Source organism: Salmo trutta, chromosome 12 (genome assembly GCF_901001165.1).
Source record: "Salmo trutta chromosome 12, fSalTru1.1, whole genome shotgun sequence".
NCBI classification, from domain to species: Eukaryota; Metazoa; Chordata; class Actinopteri; order Salmoniformes; family Salmonidae; genus Salmo; species Salmo trutta.
Window position 1 is genome coordinate 15,118,184 of NC_042968.1, and position 18,527 is coordinate 15,136,710.

Consider the following 18,527-nt stretch of genomic DNA (forward strand, 5'->3'; position numbering starts at 1 on the left):
ATAATTATGGGCAAATATTGCGCAATCCAGGTGTGCAAAGCTCTTAGATACATACTCAAGAAGACTCACAACTGTAATCGATGCCAAAGGTGTTTCTAACAATTATTGACTCGGGGGTGAATACTTACCTAATCAAGGTATATTAGTGTTTTATTTTTCATGAATCAAAAAAATATATATTTTTACACACTTTGACATCAGAGTATTTTTGTAGATCGTTGACAAATAAAAATGACAATTAAATAAATGTTAATCCCCCTTTGTAACACAATAAAATGTGAAGAAATCCAAGGGGGTGAATACTTATGATAGGCACTGTATGTAATGTATCAGTCCATGGTGGGGTTATTTTACTCTCCAAATGTGTTCATGAGATAATTGTTGTTTTCACAGATCATTTATCATCTCTCTTCTCTCTTGTCTTCTCTCTTTGAGTTTTTCTAGGATAGGTATATTTTCCTTCAATCTTTTAACGGTTTTCATTGTCTTAAATGTTCACCGTGCCTGTGTCAACCCATTAAGTAGCCCAACAGCTTTAGTGATCTTAGGAACACTGTGTGCATGTGTATTAGCCTCTAACCCTGTGGTGTATATCTGTTTCCAGGAGAGACCCTGCTCAGCCCGCTGGTGATGTGTGGCCCTCACGGCCTCAAGTTCCTGAAGCCTGTGGAGCTGCGTTTACCTCACTGTGCGTCTATGACCCCAGATGGTTGGTCTTTTGCTCTAAAATCATCCGACTCCTCGTCGGGTACGCCGTCCTCTCTCTGTCCTTTTGGGGTCGGGGCTTTGGGTTGGCTTTGTGACAAACTGATGGTTGGGGGTCACTTTATGATTTTTATGGTTTCATTTATTTTGGTATTTCGGTTTGTTCACTCACTCATTCATCCACTGATCTTTATTTATTTGATCTGGTCTTCAGATCAAAGTTCTTCTTGTCATTGCTTTTTCATGCTGAAACATATTTCTTTCTGTTCTTTCCTCCACTTTGTGTCTATGTCATCTGTTTGACATGGATATGGTTCCATTGGACATGCATCCAGCCGATCAGTTTTATGTTCATACGATTAGTTAATTCTTTGTAGTGAATCATTCCACATTATTTTCCTACAAGTGATTTTTTTCTCTCACATAGCCACCCAAACGTCTATCCTGAAACGCAGCAGTCAGTGGCCCTCTTAAATTTGGAAGAGGACCCTCTCAGAGACAGACGCATGGCTCCCTCAGTACTTACAGATATTCTGTTGTGTATGTGAGAACAGCCTCTGGGTTGGATCTGAGATCTGTCTGTCTGACAGCATCAGAACAGAACTGAGACAGCTCTCTGCTCTCCCTCCGCTCCTCTCTAAACGTCTAAATGGTAAACTTGGCACCGCCGTGGATTAGCTACTATTTACTCTCAGGTAGAATTGGACTTCAAGGGCTAAATTAGCCTACTGCTGCCTCGTTGGCTTGTTCGTTTGTTGTCCTGCTTCGTTGTAGATGGATTACAGGGCTGTGCTCTAATCCTCTTATTGTAAAACAAGGCCCTTCTTTAACTTCATTTCAGCTTGACTTGTGTCTTGCTCCTCACTGAGTCTGACTCTCATTTCTAGTTGGGTGCTGAGCTGCCCATGCCCAATGGGAGTTTCCAGTAGGGAAGCAGTGTAGTGTGTGACTGAATGGTCTTGGTTTGGAATGGTTCTGAAAGAAGTCTGCTCACGGACGGGAGAGATTCAATCCAAACCACACTTGATCAGTTTACTTCTGACAAAACATGACCTTAATGTACTGATGTCATTATGAGTTTCACAGTGAACATTCCTCCTCCTGCTGCACTGGCTAATTGTGAACCTCTAACAAATCATCTGAGTCATTGACAATTGATTTGAGAAAAATCAGTTAAACACCTCTTGGTCCTCATATGTATCCTATCTGATAGGACCTGTCATTGCTAAAATCCCTTTGACATTTAGAAGTAATTATACTATAAAGATTATGATGCATTATCCCCCCTTGTGATTTCCTATTAGAACTATGCATCCAGCCGAGGCTAAAAGCCTGCAATTTTTATGCACTTTGATCTGAAGATCTCACTTTTCTCACATGGCCCTGAGGGAATGAATGCAATTATCTCAAATAACAGTGCTTTAAAATGCAACTGCATTGTGGTTTGGAAGAAATGGTGCAGTTTAGTGTAACAGTTTTGAGTCTAAAGCCGTTTTTCTTTTAAACAATTATTTAAATTGGTTCTTCTGTGGAGGCAATACTCTTGGCTCAAGGCCTGGGCTGGAACCCACCCATTAATTTCAAATTACAGTCGCTTCCAGTACATACTCTGTTCTTAAGAGCTATAATTTGAAATGAAGAGTGGTTTTAGCAATGTAATGTGAAGTTTACTTCTGTCAAGCTACATCCTGGGGTGTGTACCACAAACCGAATGTATATATGGCTCTAATGGAACAGAGGGTGTTTTATTTTAGTGCTTGGAGCTTGCTGGTTGTTAGTTTAGCATGAAGTGCATTATGTATTATGAACCTTATACCCTTTCTCCACCTGTTATCATTACCATGTTGCTTCTCTCCCCCTCAGGTGATCCCAAGAGTTGGCAGAATCAGTCTCTCCCTGGAGACCCCAACTACCTGGTGGGAGCCAACTGTGTGTCTGTGCTCATTGACCACTTCTGAAAAGTGCAACAGCTGGCCTGTTACTGAATGTGAAACCATGAGAAAAGGAGTGATAATAAACACACACACACACACACACTATTTCTCAATGGGTGGACCATACACAATGAAGTATTTACACCCAGTGCTCCAGCGTTGTTTACTGTGCCCATGGAAGATGGAAGGAGACTGAAGTTGCCTCTGCGTGCTGTCCTTTAACTCTTTTCGAGGTCTTGAAGAAATATACAAAACACACAAAATGATTTAACCAGTGATGGAATGCATGCCCTGTGCCACTGAGTAACTCATCACATTATACGCCAAGTTTTAACTTTAATTGTTACATAACAGGAAAGATGGTTTGTGAGGTTTTTACTATTGAAGTAGATGGACATACATGTAGGTGTATTTATACTATATATGCATACAGTATATATAGTATATGGTATAAATATCATTTTAAATTCAATTCTAGAAAACGGAATTCAAGAATCAGACTTCAACCTTTTTGTCACCTTTTGAATTGGCTGACTTTACAAAGCCGGTCACGTTTTTTCCACATTGACGGATTTGTGAAGATTTTGGAATTCGGTGCCAGGGAGATGGGCAGTAAAGTGATGAAGATGTAAATGTATGGCTTCGTGGTAATGATTATGGTGATAGTGAAGTTGGCAAGCATCTGCAGAAGAGAAAATGAAGATAAAGGTGGATTTAAAGCCCAGCTCATGCCTCTAACATGCTCATCCTGTGACTCGAATGGCTCTTCCTTCCTTTCCTTTTTTCTTTCTTTCTGTAAACTGACCTTGGATTCACTTTGTATTGAGTACCAGAATTCTCCTCCTGCTGTATCAAGATCTATGCATGTGCTATGACTCAGGTCCAGAAGCCTGCTCAGTTCTCCCTCACCATGTTAAAACCCTCTTACATTAACAAGCAGTGATGCCTTATCTGCATATTATTCACTTTTTCAGTAAAAACCTCTGGGTTCTTCTAAGTTATGATGTTAAATTATGGAAAAATGAAGTTTTCTCTTGCCATTTTGTCAACCCACTGTATAAATTAACTTGGGTTTAGCGCACAAGAACAATTGAGGCTAATAAAGGTATGCTTTCTTTATCTGCTATGCATATGACTTCAGAAGAAAAAGATTACAAAAAAGACAAGTGGCTGTACATAAAGTTAGCATATGGCCTTGGTTCTTGGTTTGTAAATGAACTTTTGTATGTCTTTGTTATTTTGTATAAAACTTCGAGAAATCTCTTTAAAAAAATACATGAATTGACCATGGTTTACTTTGTATTCTGGTTATACCCTTGAGCCTTGGAACTTGTAACTATTAGCAGTAATAAAATCCACATTTTCTACCAATATATTCACACTACATATAAATAATAATAATAATTGTCACACAAATCTTTTTATGGTTATTTACAAAAGAATAAAGTGCTTGGGTTAAACAACTTTGCAGACCTGTTCTTTAAAAGGGTGTACTCTGAAAGTGTCCCCCTCATTTATTTGTGATACTGGATGCTGTATTATTTTGTGCCCTGAAATGTATTTTTGTACTAATAGACCATATATTACGGCACACCAGTACTATTTTCTTTATATACGATAACACAGCTTCAATTGGATATTAGCTCTTCACGTGTGGCTGACTTTTTTTTCTTCTCCTTTGTGACACAATTTTAAGTATACCACTGTATTAATGAATAAAATCATTTTTAAAGTAAAGTGTTTCTGGGGGTTTTTGTCTGGCGGGATATTGACATATTTTTATGAGACCGATATTCCATTCTAATAGTTTAAAGGATTCTCTGGTGAAATATGTAATGTTCGTTTTCTGCTTAGACTGGATTTCTATAGTTTGATCTTCATCTATTACAAAGCTGAGAGGGGGAAAGGTGGCTGCTGTAGAATTTCTATTATCTTTAGATACTGCGGCATGATTTAAGTGCAGTACCAGCTTGGCCGGTGCAGATGGTGCTCTAGAGCGCTGTGGCTGGGTCTCCACAAGGTCAGCGCCACAGCAGGCTGGTATTCAAAGATTAGGGACTGTAAGGCTTTACCCTCTGTTTGCATTATGAAGTACATTTTTACAAATATGGAGAATATATAAACTTGTTTTAATGCAAATGCATGATTTTACTCCCAATGTACTAAAAGTGCCTTGTACCTAATCTCAGTTGATGGTTCTCAACCTTTGGGAATCTAATAAAGTAGACTTGTCTGTATGAATTATAGATGGATCATTCACATTCTTTTTTTTGACCCACCACCCAATGTCTAAATGTATTCGGACAATCACAACAATGACAATAGATAGGGTGTCATCCAGCTATTTTTTTGCTATTACAAACCAAAGCCAAGTAGTCATTCATCTGTTTCACATGCATATAGAATCAGCTGGGATTTGTATTTTGATGGAATGACATTCACTATTACTGTCTCTAAATTATCTTTAGGCCTATACCAAGGCCTATGTCCTAACATTTGGTTGGGGGCTATAATTTGAAGAAATGAATGAGAAATTGGTTATTTGAATTCAGATCATTCATTGATATCACAAAGGATAAGTGCATGGCTTCACAAATGATAAGAGCATGGTCATCTTTTTAATGTTCATATAGTCTAATTATTTGTAGACGCAATCACATGAGGCTATTTTTGGGTATGCGAAGTGGCCCCTCAACACTCCGCGCCATCGTAGTATTGATCGCCCCAAACACGCATTGTGACAGGTCCCCATTACGCAGTATAGCGACCAAAGAACAGCGTGTAGCTAGCTGCATCTCCTCCCGCCGCGGGTAGTTTGCTGTAGTCTGTGAAAACCCTGCGCCTGTGTGAAATAGCATACCCACGGCCACGCTCTCTCTGTGCATGTACCCTGATGCGCGTTTGACAGTGGAATACTAGCCTACATAAAAGGGTGACATTATTCCCGTTTCATTTCAGCTATACGTTTTTTTTACTTGCCGATGTTCTTTAAAATGTATCCTGTAGCAATGCAAATAAGGAAGCATAATGAATCCTCGTGGACTATGATTTGATGGACCATTTCTCAAGCTTTTCCTCGAAAACCCGGTTACCTTACCTAATAGCGCATTATCCTGTGTTTTTGCGGAATCGATTTGGGTAGCAGCACAAGAAAGTCACTACGCATCTGATCCATCACACTGTTGTAGCCTTTAGAACAACTGGCAATTACACATCTGCATCTTGGGATAATTCATGCAATTTAATGGAGACTCTTTCAAAGGAACCATTTAGTAGGACTGATGTTATATGCTTTTTGGACACCGTTGCATATCAAGCTTAACGTTTGGACATAGGTTACTTGCTTTGCTGTTAGGTACCACTTTTGGATGCTGATGGAAATAGCTTAACTCTATTTTTTCAATAGCTGATACATCAACTCTGTTTTCTTCGTGACAATGCCAGTCCAAGCAATGCCCCGAGGTCGTTCGCTCAGCCCCGCGTCCCTGTCCCGTAGCCTCTCCAGACTCAGAGAGTTTCGGACTCGGACTCGGATCATGCTTTCTCTCGGAGTTTCTCAGATGGTTTTGGGAAGTCTGATTTTGGCAGTCAGTTTTGCCGCTCTGGCCCTCACTACCTCACCAAGGGTCAGACATTCGTGTCCATTTTGGGCAGGTTTCTCTGTAAGTATTTCTTTAATATTCTTTAATATTCATCCAACATGTGGGTTTATGTGTGTGTGTTGTGGCTCACTATTTACTGTTGTTTATAATTTGCCTCATTTCGCGGGAAACAGATCTAGCACGTGCTCACACCTGGTAAGCATGTCCAGTTGGCTCGACATGTGTTTTTTTTCTAAATTATGCAGACGTTGAAAAATCAACATTAATGCCATTAATTATTTCGTTTCTTGACTGTCACCAACTGAACAGTGGTTTTAAACGCTCTCATTTGGCATTTTGTTGTATAGGCTACAGTAGCCTATTGTTGCATAGGCCTACAGATGCCTATCGTTGTGAAATATCTACTCTCATTTAGGCAATATTAATTATTTGCATTCTTTGTGTAATCTTGTTGCAATTTGTTTGTAATAGTATTGCTCAAAATAAATAGTCAGGCACTGTGTGAAGGATTTCTCTCAGCAAGAACACTGAGTGCTATTTTGGCCCTCATCTTGTTTATGGATGGGAGTCTCACATACAGGCAACTGGCTTTGCAACCTGGACTCAGGGGAGACGTAACATAGTTAGTATGATATGTTAAGTTAGTATGATATGTTATGTTTGGGATGGTATGTATTGATTTGTGGATGTCCATCATCCATTTCGTATGATATGTTACGAACATAGAATTAGAATACTAGAATGGACATGAACCTTCTTATTATCGGATAAAGGTCAGCTATTTTGGTCAGGGAGCTGGTCAACCATGGTTTTGCCAGTACTGTGATAAGATATTGTTTAAATCATGAATTTGAAGAAATTATCTGCACTGTATATTTGTTATCTAGCTAGCCAGGTAGTTTTAGAGGAATGATACATTTTTCAAATTAACTGCCAATATGCCAACATTCCATTCAAACAATGCAGTCAATCCACAGCCATACACTGGCTGAAATCAGTTGATGATAGAACTTAGACAAGTTGTGAATGCAACAAGTCTGATTGTATCATATAATAGCACTCACAGCTTTAAAAGAAAACAGAAATTGAGACATTTAAGGTCTGTTTACATATATTTTAGAGGCTATTTATACTGAAAATTGGTATAAAACCCCTATAAACTGTATTTATAATGATTGGATAATATTTTAGGTTGACAGTAATTCTATTACACAATTTCTGACACATCACACTCCTTACTTTTACTTTCCTGCATCAGTGAAATCAGGATTATGCCTCTGCTGCCAGTTATTCCAATTAGACTGGTTTGAAAGTCTCCCTGACCAATAGGTCGCTATCAATAAAACGTCACAATAGCGTTCGATTTGGCTGCTGGGGGGCAAGGAGACCCCCAGTTCTGCTCAAACCATTAACTACGTGTCATTTATTATAACTTTTTGGTTTTAATATCATCACCTCTTGAAGAGCATAGTCAGAACTACACATTTTTAATTATTCCATATTTAGTTATACATCAATCAGTAAACATCAATTGATCATGTATTTTCAGATACATGAGGGTAGCCATATCCATTTGGCATGTAGCTAGCTAGCTAAGCAAACAACATGGGCCATTTAGCTTGCTTCATCAGAGATTAGGCTTTTGGAAAGAGCTTGACATCGTCCTGGTAAAGTTGTCAGTCGGACTACTGTCATCACCACTATAGATGGCAATCAAATCAAACAATATTTGGATATACAGCCATATAGTTTATCCCCTGAAAGTTAGCTTGTTAACTAGCCATATTGATGTGATCTGTTATTAGCTAGCTAGCCAATTTGACATGGTCCATCAGTCAATGTAGCCTATCATGTCTGTCAGCAGCAATCGTGATTAAACACTATTTAAAAACAATGTTGAAAATGGGATAATGTTAGCTAACTAGGTAGGCCTACGTTGGTTGGAGTAAAAAATATATTGAGGTCTACTTACCACTATGTTTAGCTAACTGTACAAAGTTTCTACTGGTAGCTTGCAAGGTAAACATTATCAGCTAACAGTAATGTTACGTCGGCAAATGCGCCCTTCTGCTGCTTGGCAGGCAGACCCCACAAAGGATGGGAAATGAACCTAAACCACTCATACTTGTCAGGCACAGTTCACTTTTGTTTTATATCACTCAAATATCCAATTAATTGTGGCCAATATTGAGAGATATTTCGAGGTTACTCTCACATATCTGAAATGACATGATCAATTGATGTTACTGATCATGAAAAGCATGCAGTTAGGCCTACTTGCTGTAGGTCTATAACTGTGATGATAGAGCTAAATGTGTGCAGATTTTTGTTAACTATGTTACATTTAATCTATGAGACCAGCCTGGGCTCTGCTGAAGTCTGTAGGTTAGAGGTTCATAGCTTGCAGCTGGGCCATTAGTGATGAGGGCTGTTCTTGGCACAGGCACCGTCCCCATGTGGTGCTGGTCATATTTGTCTAACTTTTCCTATGAAGAGAGTCCCTGTGGAGAGAGTGGTCTTATCAATATATTTCCCTGCCAATTTGTGTAAAAGTAATTTCTCTCTCTCTCTCTCTCTCTCTCTCTCTCTCTCTCTCTCTCTCTCTCTCTCTCTCTCTCTCTCTCACACACACACACACACACACACACACACACACACACACACACACACACACACACACACACACACACACACACACACACACACACAAATATAACTGTACGGCTCAATGTTCAATGAGCAAGAAATGCACTTTCAAGCAACTTCTCGCTTTCATTGTATACTGTAAAGATTGTCTTAGTGGGACATTGTTTTCTGCGCCTGAAAATTTCATTGCAGTTTCTCTAAATATTTATGAAGGCACTCTTCCTTGATTTCCTGCCAGAGATCCAGCCAGTACATTAAGCTGGGAGGCAGTTCCATTAATTATAGAGGGATAATTGAGGCAGTGTACAGAGGGTGATAGGTGGTCTCTGGAACAGGGGATATGTGTGTGTGTGTGTGCTTGTTTGTGTGTTGTCGGAGATAAGCAACCTTGGGGTGAAAGTTCATAGGTCGGGCTATGCTCCTGGAGATCAATTCCTGGGGTTCACTCACTCAACAGATATGTACACTACATGGCCAAAAGTATGTGGACTCCCCTTCAAATTAGTGCATTCGACTATTTCAGCCACACCCGTTGCTAACAGGTGTATAAAATCGAGCACACAGCCATGCAATCTTCATAAACAAATATTGGCAGTAGAACGGCCCGTACTGAAGTGACTTTCAACGTGGCACCAGCATAGGATGCCACCTTTCCACCAAGTCAGTTTGTCAAATTTCTGCCCTGTTAGAGCTGCCCCGGTCAACTGTAAGTCCTGTTATTGTGAAGTGGAAACGTCTAGGAGCAACAACGGCTCAGCCGCAAAGTGGTAGGCAAGCTCACAGAACAGGACCACCAAGTGCTGAAGTGCGTAAAAATCGTCAGTCCTCAAGTTGCAACACTCACTTCCGAGTTCCAAACTGTCAGCACAATAACTGTTTGTCGGGACTTTCGTGAAATGGATTTCCATGGCTGAGCAGCCGCGCACAAGCCTAAGATCACCATGCGTAATGCCAAGCGTCGACTGGAGTGGTGTAAAGCTCGCCACCATTGGAAACATGTTCTCTGGAGTGATGAATCACGCGTCAACATCTGGCAGTCCGATGGACAAATCTGGGTTTGGAGGATGCTAGAAGAACGATACCTGCCAAACTGTAAAGTTTGGTGGAGGAGGAATAATGGTCTGGGGCTGTTTTTTATTGTTCGGGCTTGACCCCTTAGCTCCAGTGAAGGGAAATCTTAACGCAACAGATAAAATGACATTCTAGACGATTCTGTGCTTCCAACTTTACATTTACATTTACGTAATTTAGCAGACGCTCTTATCCAGAGCGACTTACAAATTGGTGCATTCACCTTATGATATCCAGTGGAACAACCACTTTACAATAGTACATCTATATATTTTTTTGGGGGGGGGGGGTTAGAAGGATTACTTTATCCTATCCCAGGTATTCCTTAAAGAGGTGGGGTTGCAGGTGTCTCCGGAAGGTGGTGATTGACTCCGCTGTCCTGGCGTCGTGAGGGAGCTTGTTCCACCAATGGGGTGCCAGAGCAGCGAACAGTTTTGACTGGCCTGAGCGGGAACTGTGCTTCCGCAGAGGTAGGGAGGCCAGCAGGCCAGATGTGGATGAACGCAGTCCCCTTGTTTGGGTGTAGGGACTGATCAGAGCCTGAAGGTACGGAGGTGCCGTTCCCCTCACAGTTCCGTAGGCAAGCACCATGGTCTTGTAGCAGATGCAAGCTTCAACTGGAAGCCAGTGGAGTGTGCGGAGGAGCGGGGTGACGTGAGAGAACTTGGGAAGGTTGAACACCAGACGGGCTGCGGCGTTCTGAATGAGTTATAGGGGTTTAATGGCACAGGCAGGGAGCCCAGCCAACAGCGAGTTGCAGTAATCCAGACGGGAGATGACAAGTGCCTGGATTAGGACCTGCGCCGCTTCCTGTGTAAGGCAGGGTCGTACTCTGCGAATGTTGTAAAGCATGAACTTTGTGGCAACATTTTGGGGAAGCCTCTTTCCTGTTTCAGCATGACAATGCCCCTGTGCACAAATTGAGGTCCATACAGAAATGGTTTGTCAAGATCGGCATGGAAGAACTTGACTGGCCTGCATAGAGCCCTGACCTTAACCCAATTGAACATCTTTGTGATGAATTGGAAATCATTGAGATGTGATACAAAACACGGCACAAGTGTGCTTTAGGACCATGCAGACACCTCAGATTGGTCGTGTAGGCTATTTTCCAGATTCAGCCTGCTGGATTTAGGACTGCACAGACACCACAGAGTGTGCGGTCAGGCTGTGGGAAGGCAAAGCTTCTGAAAGGCTGGTGTATAGGACCAGCACAGGAGAAATTAACAGAGGCAGCTGCTGTCTGTGTTGCACTTTTTCTCTGAGTTGTAAAAGCAAGCAGAGCAGAAACTGGCTACTCTTTAGTTGACTGATCTAGCTGGCAAGGTAACTACTGTTTGACAGAAAAAATAGCATATATTCCCACTGCTGAGCTAGTAGTGTAACTGACATGTTAAGTTAGCTAATGTTTCATCCCCTCTCGACTGAAGGGAATTAACTACTAGTAGCTAGCTAGTAGCTACCACAGCTAGTTATCTGTCAGGTAGCAGTACCTACCAGCTGTTGTGTATATGGAAATGTTTTGTAGCCTTTATTTTGTCCCGTATCAACAGAAGTACATTTGATGATGTATCATTGTACCATTAGCTAGACCTGGTCAAATGTTGGCTGACATTAGCTAGCTAGCTCACTAGCTTTAGTTATTATTTTTGCCTCAATCACCTGAATCAAATGATGAAACCAGCGATTGAAGATCAATATTCTGCACAGTCAGTACACACCACTTTTCTCATCATCTTAGCAGGATCAGATGGTGACAGGTGTTCCTGCAGGGTCAGACAGCCAGGGAAGACCAGTCTACGGAGCTCAGGTGAAATTTGCAGTATCTTATAATGATCAGTGAATGGATACAAAGTTCCATCTTTAGTTGATGGTGTAGGCTACAGTCTGGGATCTGGGAATAATGGTCATTTCAATTGTTAAAACATTGATACTATTCTTGAATAATATAATGTATAAATGTACACCAAGATAATTCTTTGTCGTGCCTCATCTGAGCAGGATCAGATGATGACAGGGGTCTCAGCAGGGTCAGGCAGCCAGGGAAGACCAGTCTGTAACGGCGCAGAGGTGAACGTTTGCAGATGCAACACTTTGTTCTCTCTGTGCAGCAAACACTGGACAAGACAGAAGCTTCAAAGAATGAAACTATTTTAAGGCAGTTTGACAAACGTCTAAAGATGATTTCCAAACTGTATCAAGGGTTGATAGAGGCTTTTCACGATGACACAAAACACGTCAAATAAAAATGTGAGGAAGACCTGGGAGACGCTATTGATGATGATGAATGGATGCAGATATGTTAGAATGCCCCGTCATGTTCATATAATCACAGACACAAATTACTGCAGTTTAAGACCATCCACAGAACGTACTATATGCCAGTGAAACTGAATATCATGCACTCAGAAATTGTATTATCCTGCTTGAGGAGGGGACATATTTGCGTATGTTATGGTCTTGTGAAGGCTGGCTGAATTCTGGCAAAGAGTATCTTCTTTTATCTCAGCATGTCAACAGATTCTCCCTTCTCCCTGTTTTTGTTTGCTTGGAAATGATGATACTGGAGACTGTTATCAGAAGAAACTGTGTTTTATTTATTTATTTATTTTTATTTCACCTTTATTTAACCAGGTAGGCAAGTTGAGAACAAGTTCTCATTTACAATTGCGACCTGGCCAAGATAAAGCAAAGCAGTTCGACAACATACAAAAACACAGAGTTACACATGGAGTAAAACAACATACAATCAATGATGCAGTAGAAAAAAAATAAGACTATATACAATGTGAGCAAATGATGTGAGATAATGGAGGTAAAGGCAAAAAAATGCCATGGTGGCAAAGTAAATAAAGTATGGCAAGAAAAACACTGGAATGGTAGATTTGTAGTTTGAAGAAAGTTAAAAGTTAAAATATAAATAATATGGTGCAAAGGAGCAAAATAAATAAAATAAATAAATACAGTAGGGGAAAAGGTAGTAGTTTGGGCTCAATTAAAGATGGGCTATGTACAGGTGCAGAGATCTGTGAGCTGCTCTGACAGCTGGTGCTTAAAGCTAGTGAGGGAGATAAGTGTTTCCAGTTTTAGAGATTTTTGTAGTTCGTTCCAGTCATTGGCAGCTGAGAACTGGAAGGAGAGACGACCAAAGGAGGAGTTGGCTTTAGGGGTGACCAGAGAGATATACCTGCTGGAGCGCGTGCTACAGGTGGGTGCTGCTATGGTGACCAGTGAGCGGAGATAAGGGGGGACTTTACCTAGCAGGGTCTTGTAGATGACCTGGAGCCAATGTGTTTGGCGACGATTATGAAGTGAAGGCCAGCCAACGAGAGCATACAGGTCGCAGTGGTGGGTTGTATATGGGGCTTTGGTGACAAAACGGATGGCACTGTGATAGACTGCATCCAGCTTGTTGAGTAGGGTATTGGAGGCTATTTTGTAAATGACATCGCCGAAGTCGAGGATTGGTAGGATGGTCAGTTTTACGAGGGTATGTTTGGCAGCATGAGTGAAGGATGCTTTGTTGCGAAATAGGAAGCCAATTCTAGATTTCACTTTGGATTGGAGATGATTGATGTGAGTCTGGAAGGAGAGTTTACAGTCTAACCAGACACCTAGGTATTTGTAGTTGTCCACAAATTCTAAGTTAGAACCGTCCAGAGAAGTTATGCTGGATGGGCGGGCAGGTGCAGGCAGCGATCGGTTGAAGAGCATGCATTTAGTTTTACTTGTGTTTAGGAGCAGTTGGAGACCACGGAAGGAGAGTTGAATGGCATTGAAGCTCGTCTGGAGGGTTGTTAACACAGTGTCCAAAGAAGGGCCAGAAGTATACAGAATGGTGTCGTCTGCGTAGAGGTGGATCAGAGATTCACCAGCAGCAAGAGCGACATCATTTATGTATACAGAGAAAAGAGTTGGCCCAAGAATTGAACCCTGTGGTACCCCCATAGAGACTGCCAGAGGTCCAGACAGTAGGCCCTCCGATTTGACACACTGAACTCTGTCAGAGAAGTAGTTGGTGAACCAGGCGACGCAATCGTTTGAGAAACCAAGGCTACTAAGTCTGCCGATGAGGATGTGGTGATTAACAGAGTCAAAAGCTTTGGCCAGGTCAATGAATACGGCAGCACAGTAATGTTTCTTATCGATGGCGGTTACGATGTCGTTTAGGACCTTGAGCGTGGCTGAGGTGCACCCATGACCAGCTCTGAAACCAGATTGCATAGCGGAGAGGGTGCGGTGGGATTCAAAATAGTCGGTAATCTGTTTGTTGACTTGGCTTTCGAAGACCTTAGAAAGGCAGGGTAGGATGGATATAGGTCTGTAGCAATTTGGGTCAAGAGTGTCACCTCCTTTGAAGAGGGGGATGACAGCAGCTGCTTTCCAATCTATGGGAATCTCAGACGACACGAAAGAGAGGTTGAACAGGCTAGTAATAGGGGTTGCAATAATTTCGGCAGATAATTTTAGAAAGAAAGGGTCCAGATTGTCAAGCCCAGCTGATTTGTAGGGGTCCAGATTTTGCAGCTCTTTCAGAACATCAGCTGAATGGATTTGGGAGAAGGAGAAATGGGGGAGGCTTGGGCGAGTAGCTGTGGGGGGTGCAGTGCTGTTGAATGCAGTAGGGGTAGTTAGGTGGAAAGCATGGCCAGCCGTAGAAAAATGCTTATTGAAATTCTCAATTATAGTGGGCTTATCGGTGGTGACAGAGTTTCCTATCCTCAGTGCAGTGGGCAGTTGGGAGGAGGTGTTCTTATTCTCCATGGACTTTACAATGTCCCAGAACTTTTTAGAGTTGGAGTTGCACGAAGCAAATTTCTGTTTGAAAAAGCTAGCCTTGGCGTTTCTAACTGCCTGTGTGTATTGGTTTCTAACTTCCCTAAAAAGTTGCATATCGCGGGGGCAGTTCGATGCTAATGCAGAACGCCACAGGATATTTTTGTGTTGGTTAAGGGCAGTCAGGTCTGGGGAGAACCAAGGGCTATATCTGTTCCTGGTTCTAAATTTTGTGTAACCTAGCATTTATAGCGGCTAAGAAATGCATTGCCATTAATGTATCCTCCCACAATGTCACAATGGATGGCAGGAATGTCAAGTTATGTATCACTAGATTTGTTTTATTACAAGACTAAGAGTATACTGGGCAACTTTCATAAGGTCTGGATGCCTTATATGGAATACTGTACAACAGGAGTCTGTATTGAAAACATGCCCATGTAAGCGGAGATACTGTACCTATTTAGGCAGTCCCTGGCTGCTGGGCTGCTCAGTCCTGGCCCTGGGGGTCTGCCATACTGTTGGTTGTCATTCTGGCCTTGGAGTAACACACCTGAAACCAATAATGAATGTTTCACTAAGATCCTAAAGCTTAGTGGGATATGTTAGAATGTGACACTGCAGGGTGGTGGACCCCTAGGGACAGGACGAGGTGACCCAGCTATATTGTTTGCAAGGTAAATAAGCTCTGCAGTACTATTAGTCCTATGACATTAATTATATGGAGGATGTACTGTTTCTGTGTGTTAGTGTGTAGGTGTATGTGTGTTTTTATTAAACTTCCATTGAGACATACATAAAAAAGGAAGTTGTGTTGGGTTATTGACTAGGCTGGTGGGGGTCAGGTGTGCAGGTGGCTCGGGCTGGCTGGGCTGTCTGGCTGAAATTTGATATAGAGGATGCCTTGATAAAGACAATCAAAAGTATTTGTACTTTATTTGGTAAGAGTTGTTCATTTGTTAGATAATTGGTTAAAGGTGCGACACAATATTGATTATTGAAATGTCATTGATCTAGTTCAGTCTTATCAATCACTTAAACATATTTAATAATAATCTTCCCTAGCTTGATGACTGTGGGCATTTTTGCTTACTTTTTTTTGTTCTAAATAGAGATGGCTAGAAAGGCCATGGGCCATATTAGGTGGTGAAGAAATGCAGGAAATGAGCTTTAGATGCCCCCCAAAATGTAAGAAACCACAGAGGAGGACAGGGAGGACCATCGTCCTCAGTGAATTTGATAAAAATAGTGAAACATAAAAAATATACTATATATATTCATGTCACCAAATAATGTATTAAATCACACTTTTTTGCAATGAAGTTCTACATTAGCCTCAATAGAAGTCTGTAGGGTAGCACCATGGTGTAGCTGGTGGACAGCAAGTTTCCATCCACCTCTGGGTACATTGAAATTAATTCAAAACCTAGGAGGCTCATGGTTCTCACCCCCTTCCATAGGCTTACACAGTAATTATGACAACTTCCAGAGGACGCCCTCCAACTTATCAGAGCTCTTGAAGCATGAACTGACATGTTGTGCACCCAATCAAAGGATCAGAGAATGAATCTAGTACTGAAAGCATAAGCTACAGTTAGCTATCACTGCAGTGCATAAAATGGGGTGAGTAGTTGACTCAAAGAGAGAGAAAAACAATAGTTGAACAGTTTTTAACAAATGAATTTCTTTAAAAAATTAAGGAGATGCAGGAGAGAGAGTGTCACGTCCTGACCAGTAAAGGGCCTATTTGTTATTGTAGTTTGGTCAGGACGTGGCAGAGGGTATTTGTTGTACATGTTTTTGGTTATGTGTTTATATAGAGGGTTATTTTGTGTAGAGTGTTTCTGGGTTTAGTGGTGTATATGTAGAAAGGGTATTTGATTTAAGTGGTTCGGGGTTTATTAGATATGTATTTATGTAAGATGGTGTTTGATTTAGGTGTTCCGGGTTGTTGGGTATGTTCTTGTATTGTATTTCTAGGGGGCTGGTCTAGTGTTGTATTTCTGTGTTGGCCTGGTGTGGCTCTCAATCAGGAACAGCTGTACATCGTTGTTCCTGATTGAGAGTCATACTTAGGTCGCCTGTTTTCACCTGTTAGTTTGTGGGAGATTGTGCTTGTTTAGCTGTGTGCCTGACAAGACTGTCCAGTTCGTTTGTGTTTTGTATATGTTTATTGTGTTTTCCTTCTTCACCAAATAAAAAAGAAGATGAGTATATATTTTCCCTCTGCGTCTTGGTCTTTACCCTACGACACTCGTGACAGAGAGAGCTAACTATATTTCGTTGTATTTTTTTTCTCATTATCAGTTATCTAGAGAATGCAGCTAGCTAAATTAGCCTAGTCAAACACCCAGCTCAAACAGAGAGGGATGCTATGGCTATCCAACACTGGAACTTTTCCCAGTTTTATTAATTTATTGGCACTGGGGCCCACCGGTGCAACTGCTAAACTGCATGCTGAATGTACACTGTACTGCAGGATTGTAGCAGGTTTACTAACACGTTAGTTCTAGTAGCTATGTATTGAGACTGTGAAGTTAGCTAATATGGTGAAAATGATGTAGGCCGTGTGTAGCGGATAGTGGTTAGAGGTTATGATATCAAGGTTTGGCTTGGAATGTTTTTTTTGCGTGGTCACAGACAGCTGATGTGATGTTCACTGAAATCCACAAGCGAAGGGAAAAGGTGAGATGAGGAGAGTGTGTAGATGCAAGAAGGAATTAAAGAGCAAAGTGATCATGCTGTTTGTATGTGGCTGCTCTGAAAGTGAACTGTGTTATGTGTGATCAGGGGTGTATTCATTCCACCGAATCTGTTGAAAAACATATCTTAAACGTAAGCAAATGCAACGAAACGGGGATAAACATACCTGAATTTGTTTGCGACTGTTGGACTAATAATTACACCATAGATCAGCTAGATGCAGGCAAGATTGTGCAAGGCGATATTGAATGTGTCTGTCACCTTGATTACTCAAGTTTTTCTCTCAACCTCTGCACCTACGTTGTAAACTTTCATTCATTGGCTAGGTTGTAGCAATCTCATGATGGGTATAGGGACAATTCAAGTATCATGAAGTAACCTAAACCTATTGATGTTACATTGAGCTTTGTGAATGGAATATGAATGACAGTCATCCAATATGCTGTAATAGAAATAAGGCCATGCTCCCAAGTGGCGCAGCAGTCTAAGGCACTGCATTGCAGTGCTTGAGGCGTCACTACAGACCTGGGTTTGATCCCAGGCTGTGTCACAGCTGGCTGTGAATGGGAGACCCATGAGGCAGCGCACAATTGGCCCAGCGTCATCCAGGTTAGGGGAGGGTTTGTCCGGCTGAGATTTCTGTGTCCCATTGTGCTCTAGCGACTTCGGTTGCCAGCTGGACAGTGTTTCCTCCGACGCATTGGTGCGGCTGGCTCGAGGGTGCAACAGGTCAGCACCTTAGGAGTAAATGTCAGTTGGCTTTTCATAGCCGATCATTCATAGTATCTCTACCGCTCCTGCTGTCTCTAGAGAGTTGAAAACAGCAGGTCTGGGACAGGTAGCACATCCGGTGAACAGGTCAGGGTTCCATAGCCGCAGGCAGAACAGTTGAAACTGGAGCAGCAGCACAGCCAGGTGGACTGGGGACAGCAAGGAGTCATCAGGCCAGGTAGTCCTGAGGCATGGTCCCAGGGCTCAGGTCCTCCGAGAGAGAAAAAAAGAAAGAAAGAAAGAAAGAAAGAGAGAGAGAATTAGAGAGAGCATACTTCAATTCACACAGGACACCGGATAAGACAGGAGAAATACTCCA

The 18,527-nt window shown here is 41.7% G+C and overlaps 2 protein-coding genes across 17 annotated transcripts in view; both read left to right on the forward strand.

The window, feature by feature from the left end:
* LOC115202998 (tight junction protein ZO-1) overlaps positions 1 to 4,376 on the forward strand; it is a 155,273-nt gene extending 150,897 nt beyond the window's left edge. For 12 of the 16 annotated variants that reach the window (XM_029767225.1, XM_029767227.1, XM_029767238.1 and 9 more), the window contains 2 exons: positions 605 to 748; positions 2,569 to 4,376. In XM_029767225.1, coding sequence (XP_029623085.1) covers positions 605 to 748; positions 2,569 to 2,663 — 239 coding nt within the window. In that variant the 3' untranslated portion in view covers positions 2,664 to 4,376. The remainder of the gene's footprint in view (positions 1 to 604; positions 749 to 2,568) is intronic. The other 4 variants (XM_029767232.1, XM_029767240.1, XM_029767236.1 and 1 more) reach the window with 2 other exon arrangements.
* Positions 4,377 to 5,507: 1,131 nt separating this feature from the next.
* LOC115202999 (protein FAM189A1) overlaps positions 5,508 to 18,527 on the forward strand; it is a 164,728-nt gene continuing 151,708 nt past the window's right edge. The window contains exon 1 of the mRNA XM_029767242.1: positions 5,508 to 6,301. Within this exon, the coding sequence (XP_029623102.1) occupies positions 6,077 to 6,301 (225 nt within the window). The 5' untranslated portion in view covers positions 5,508 to 6,076. The remainder of the gene's footprint in view (positions 6,302 to 18,527) is intronic.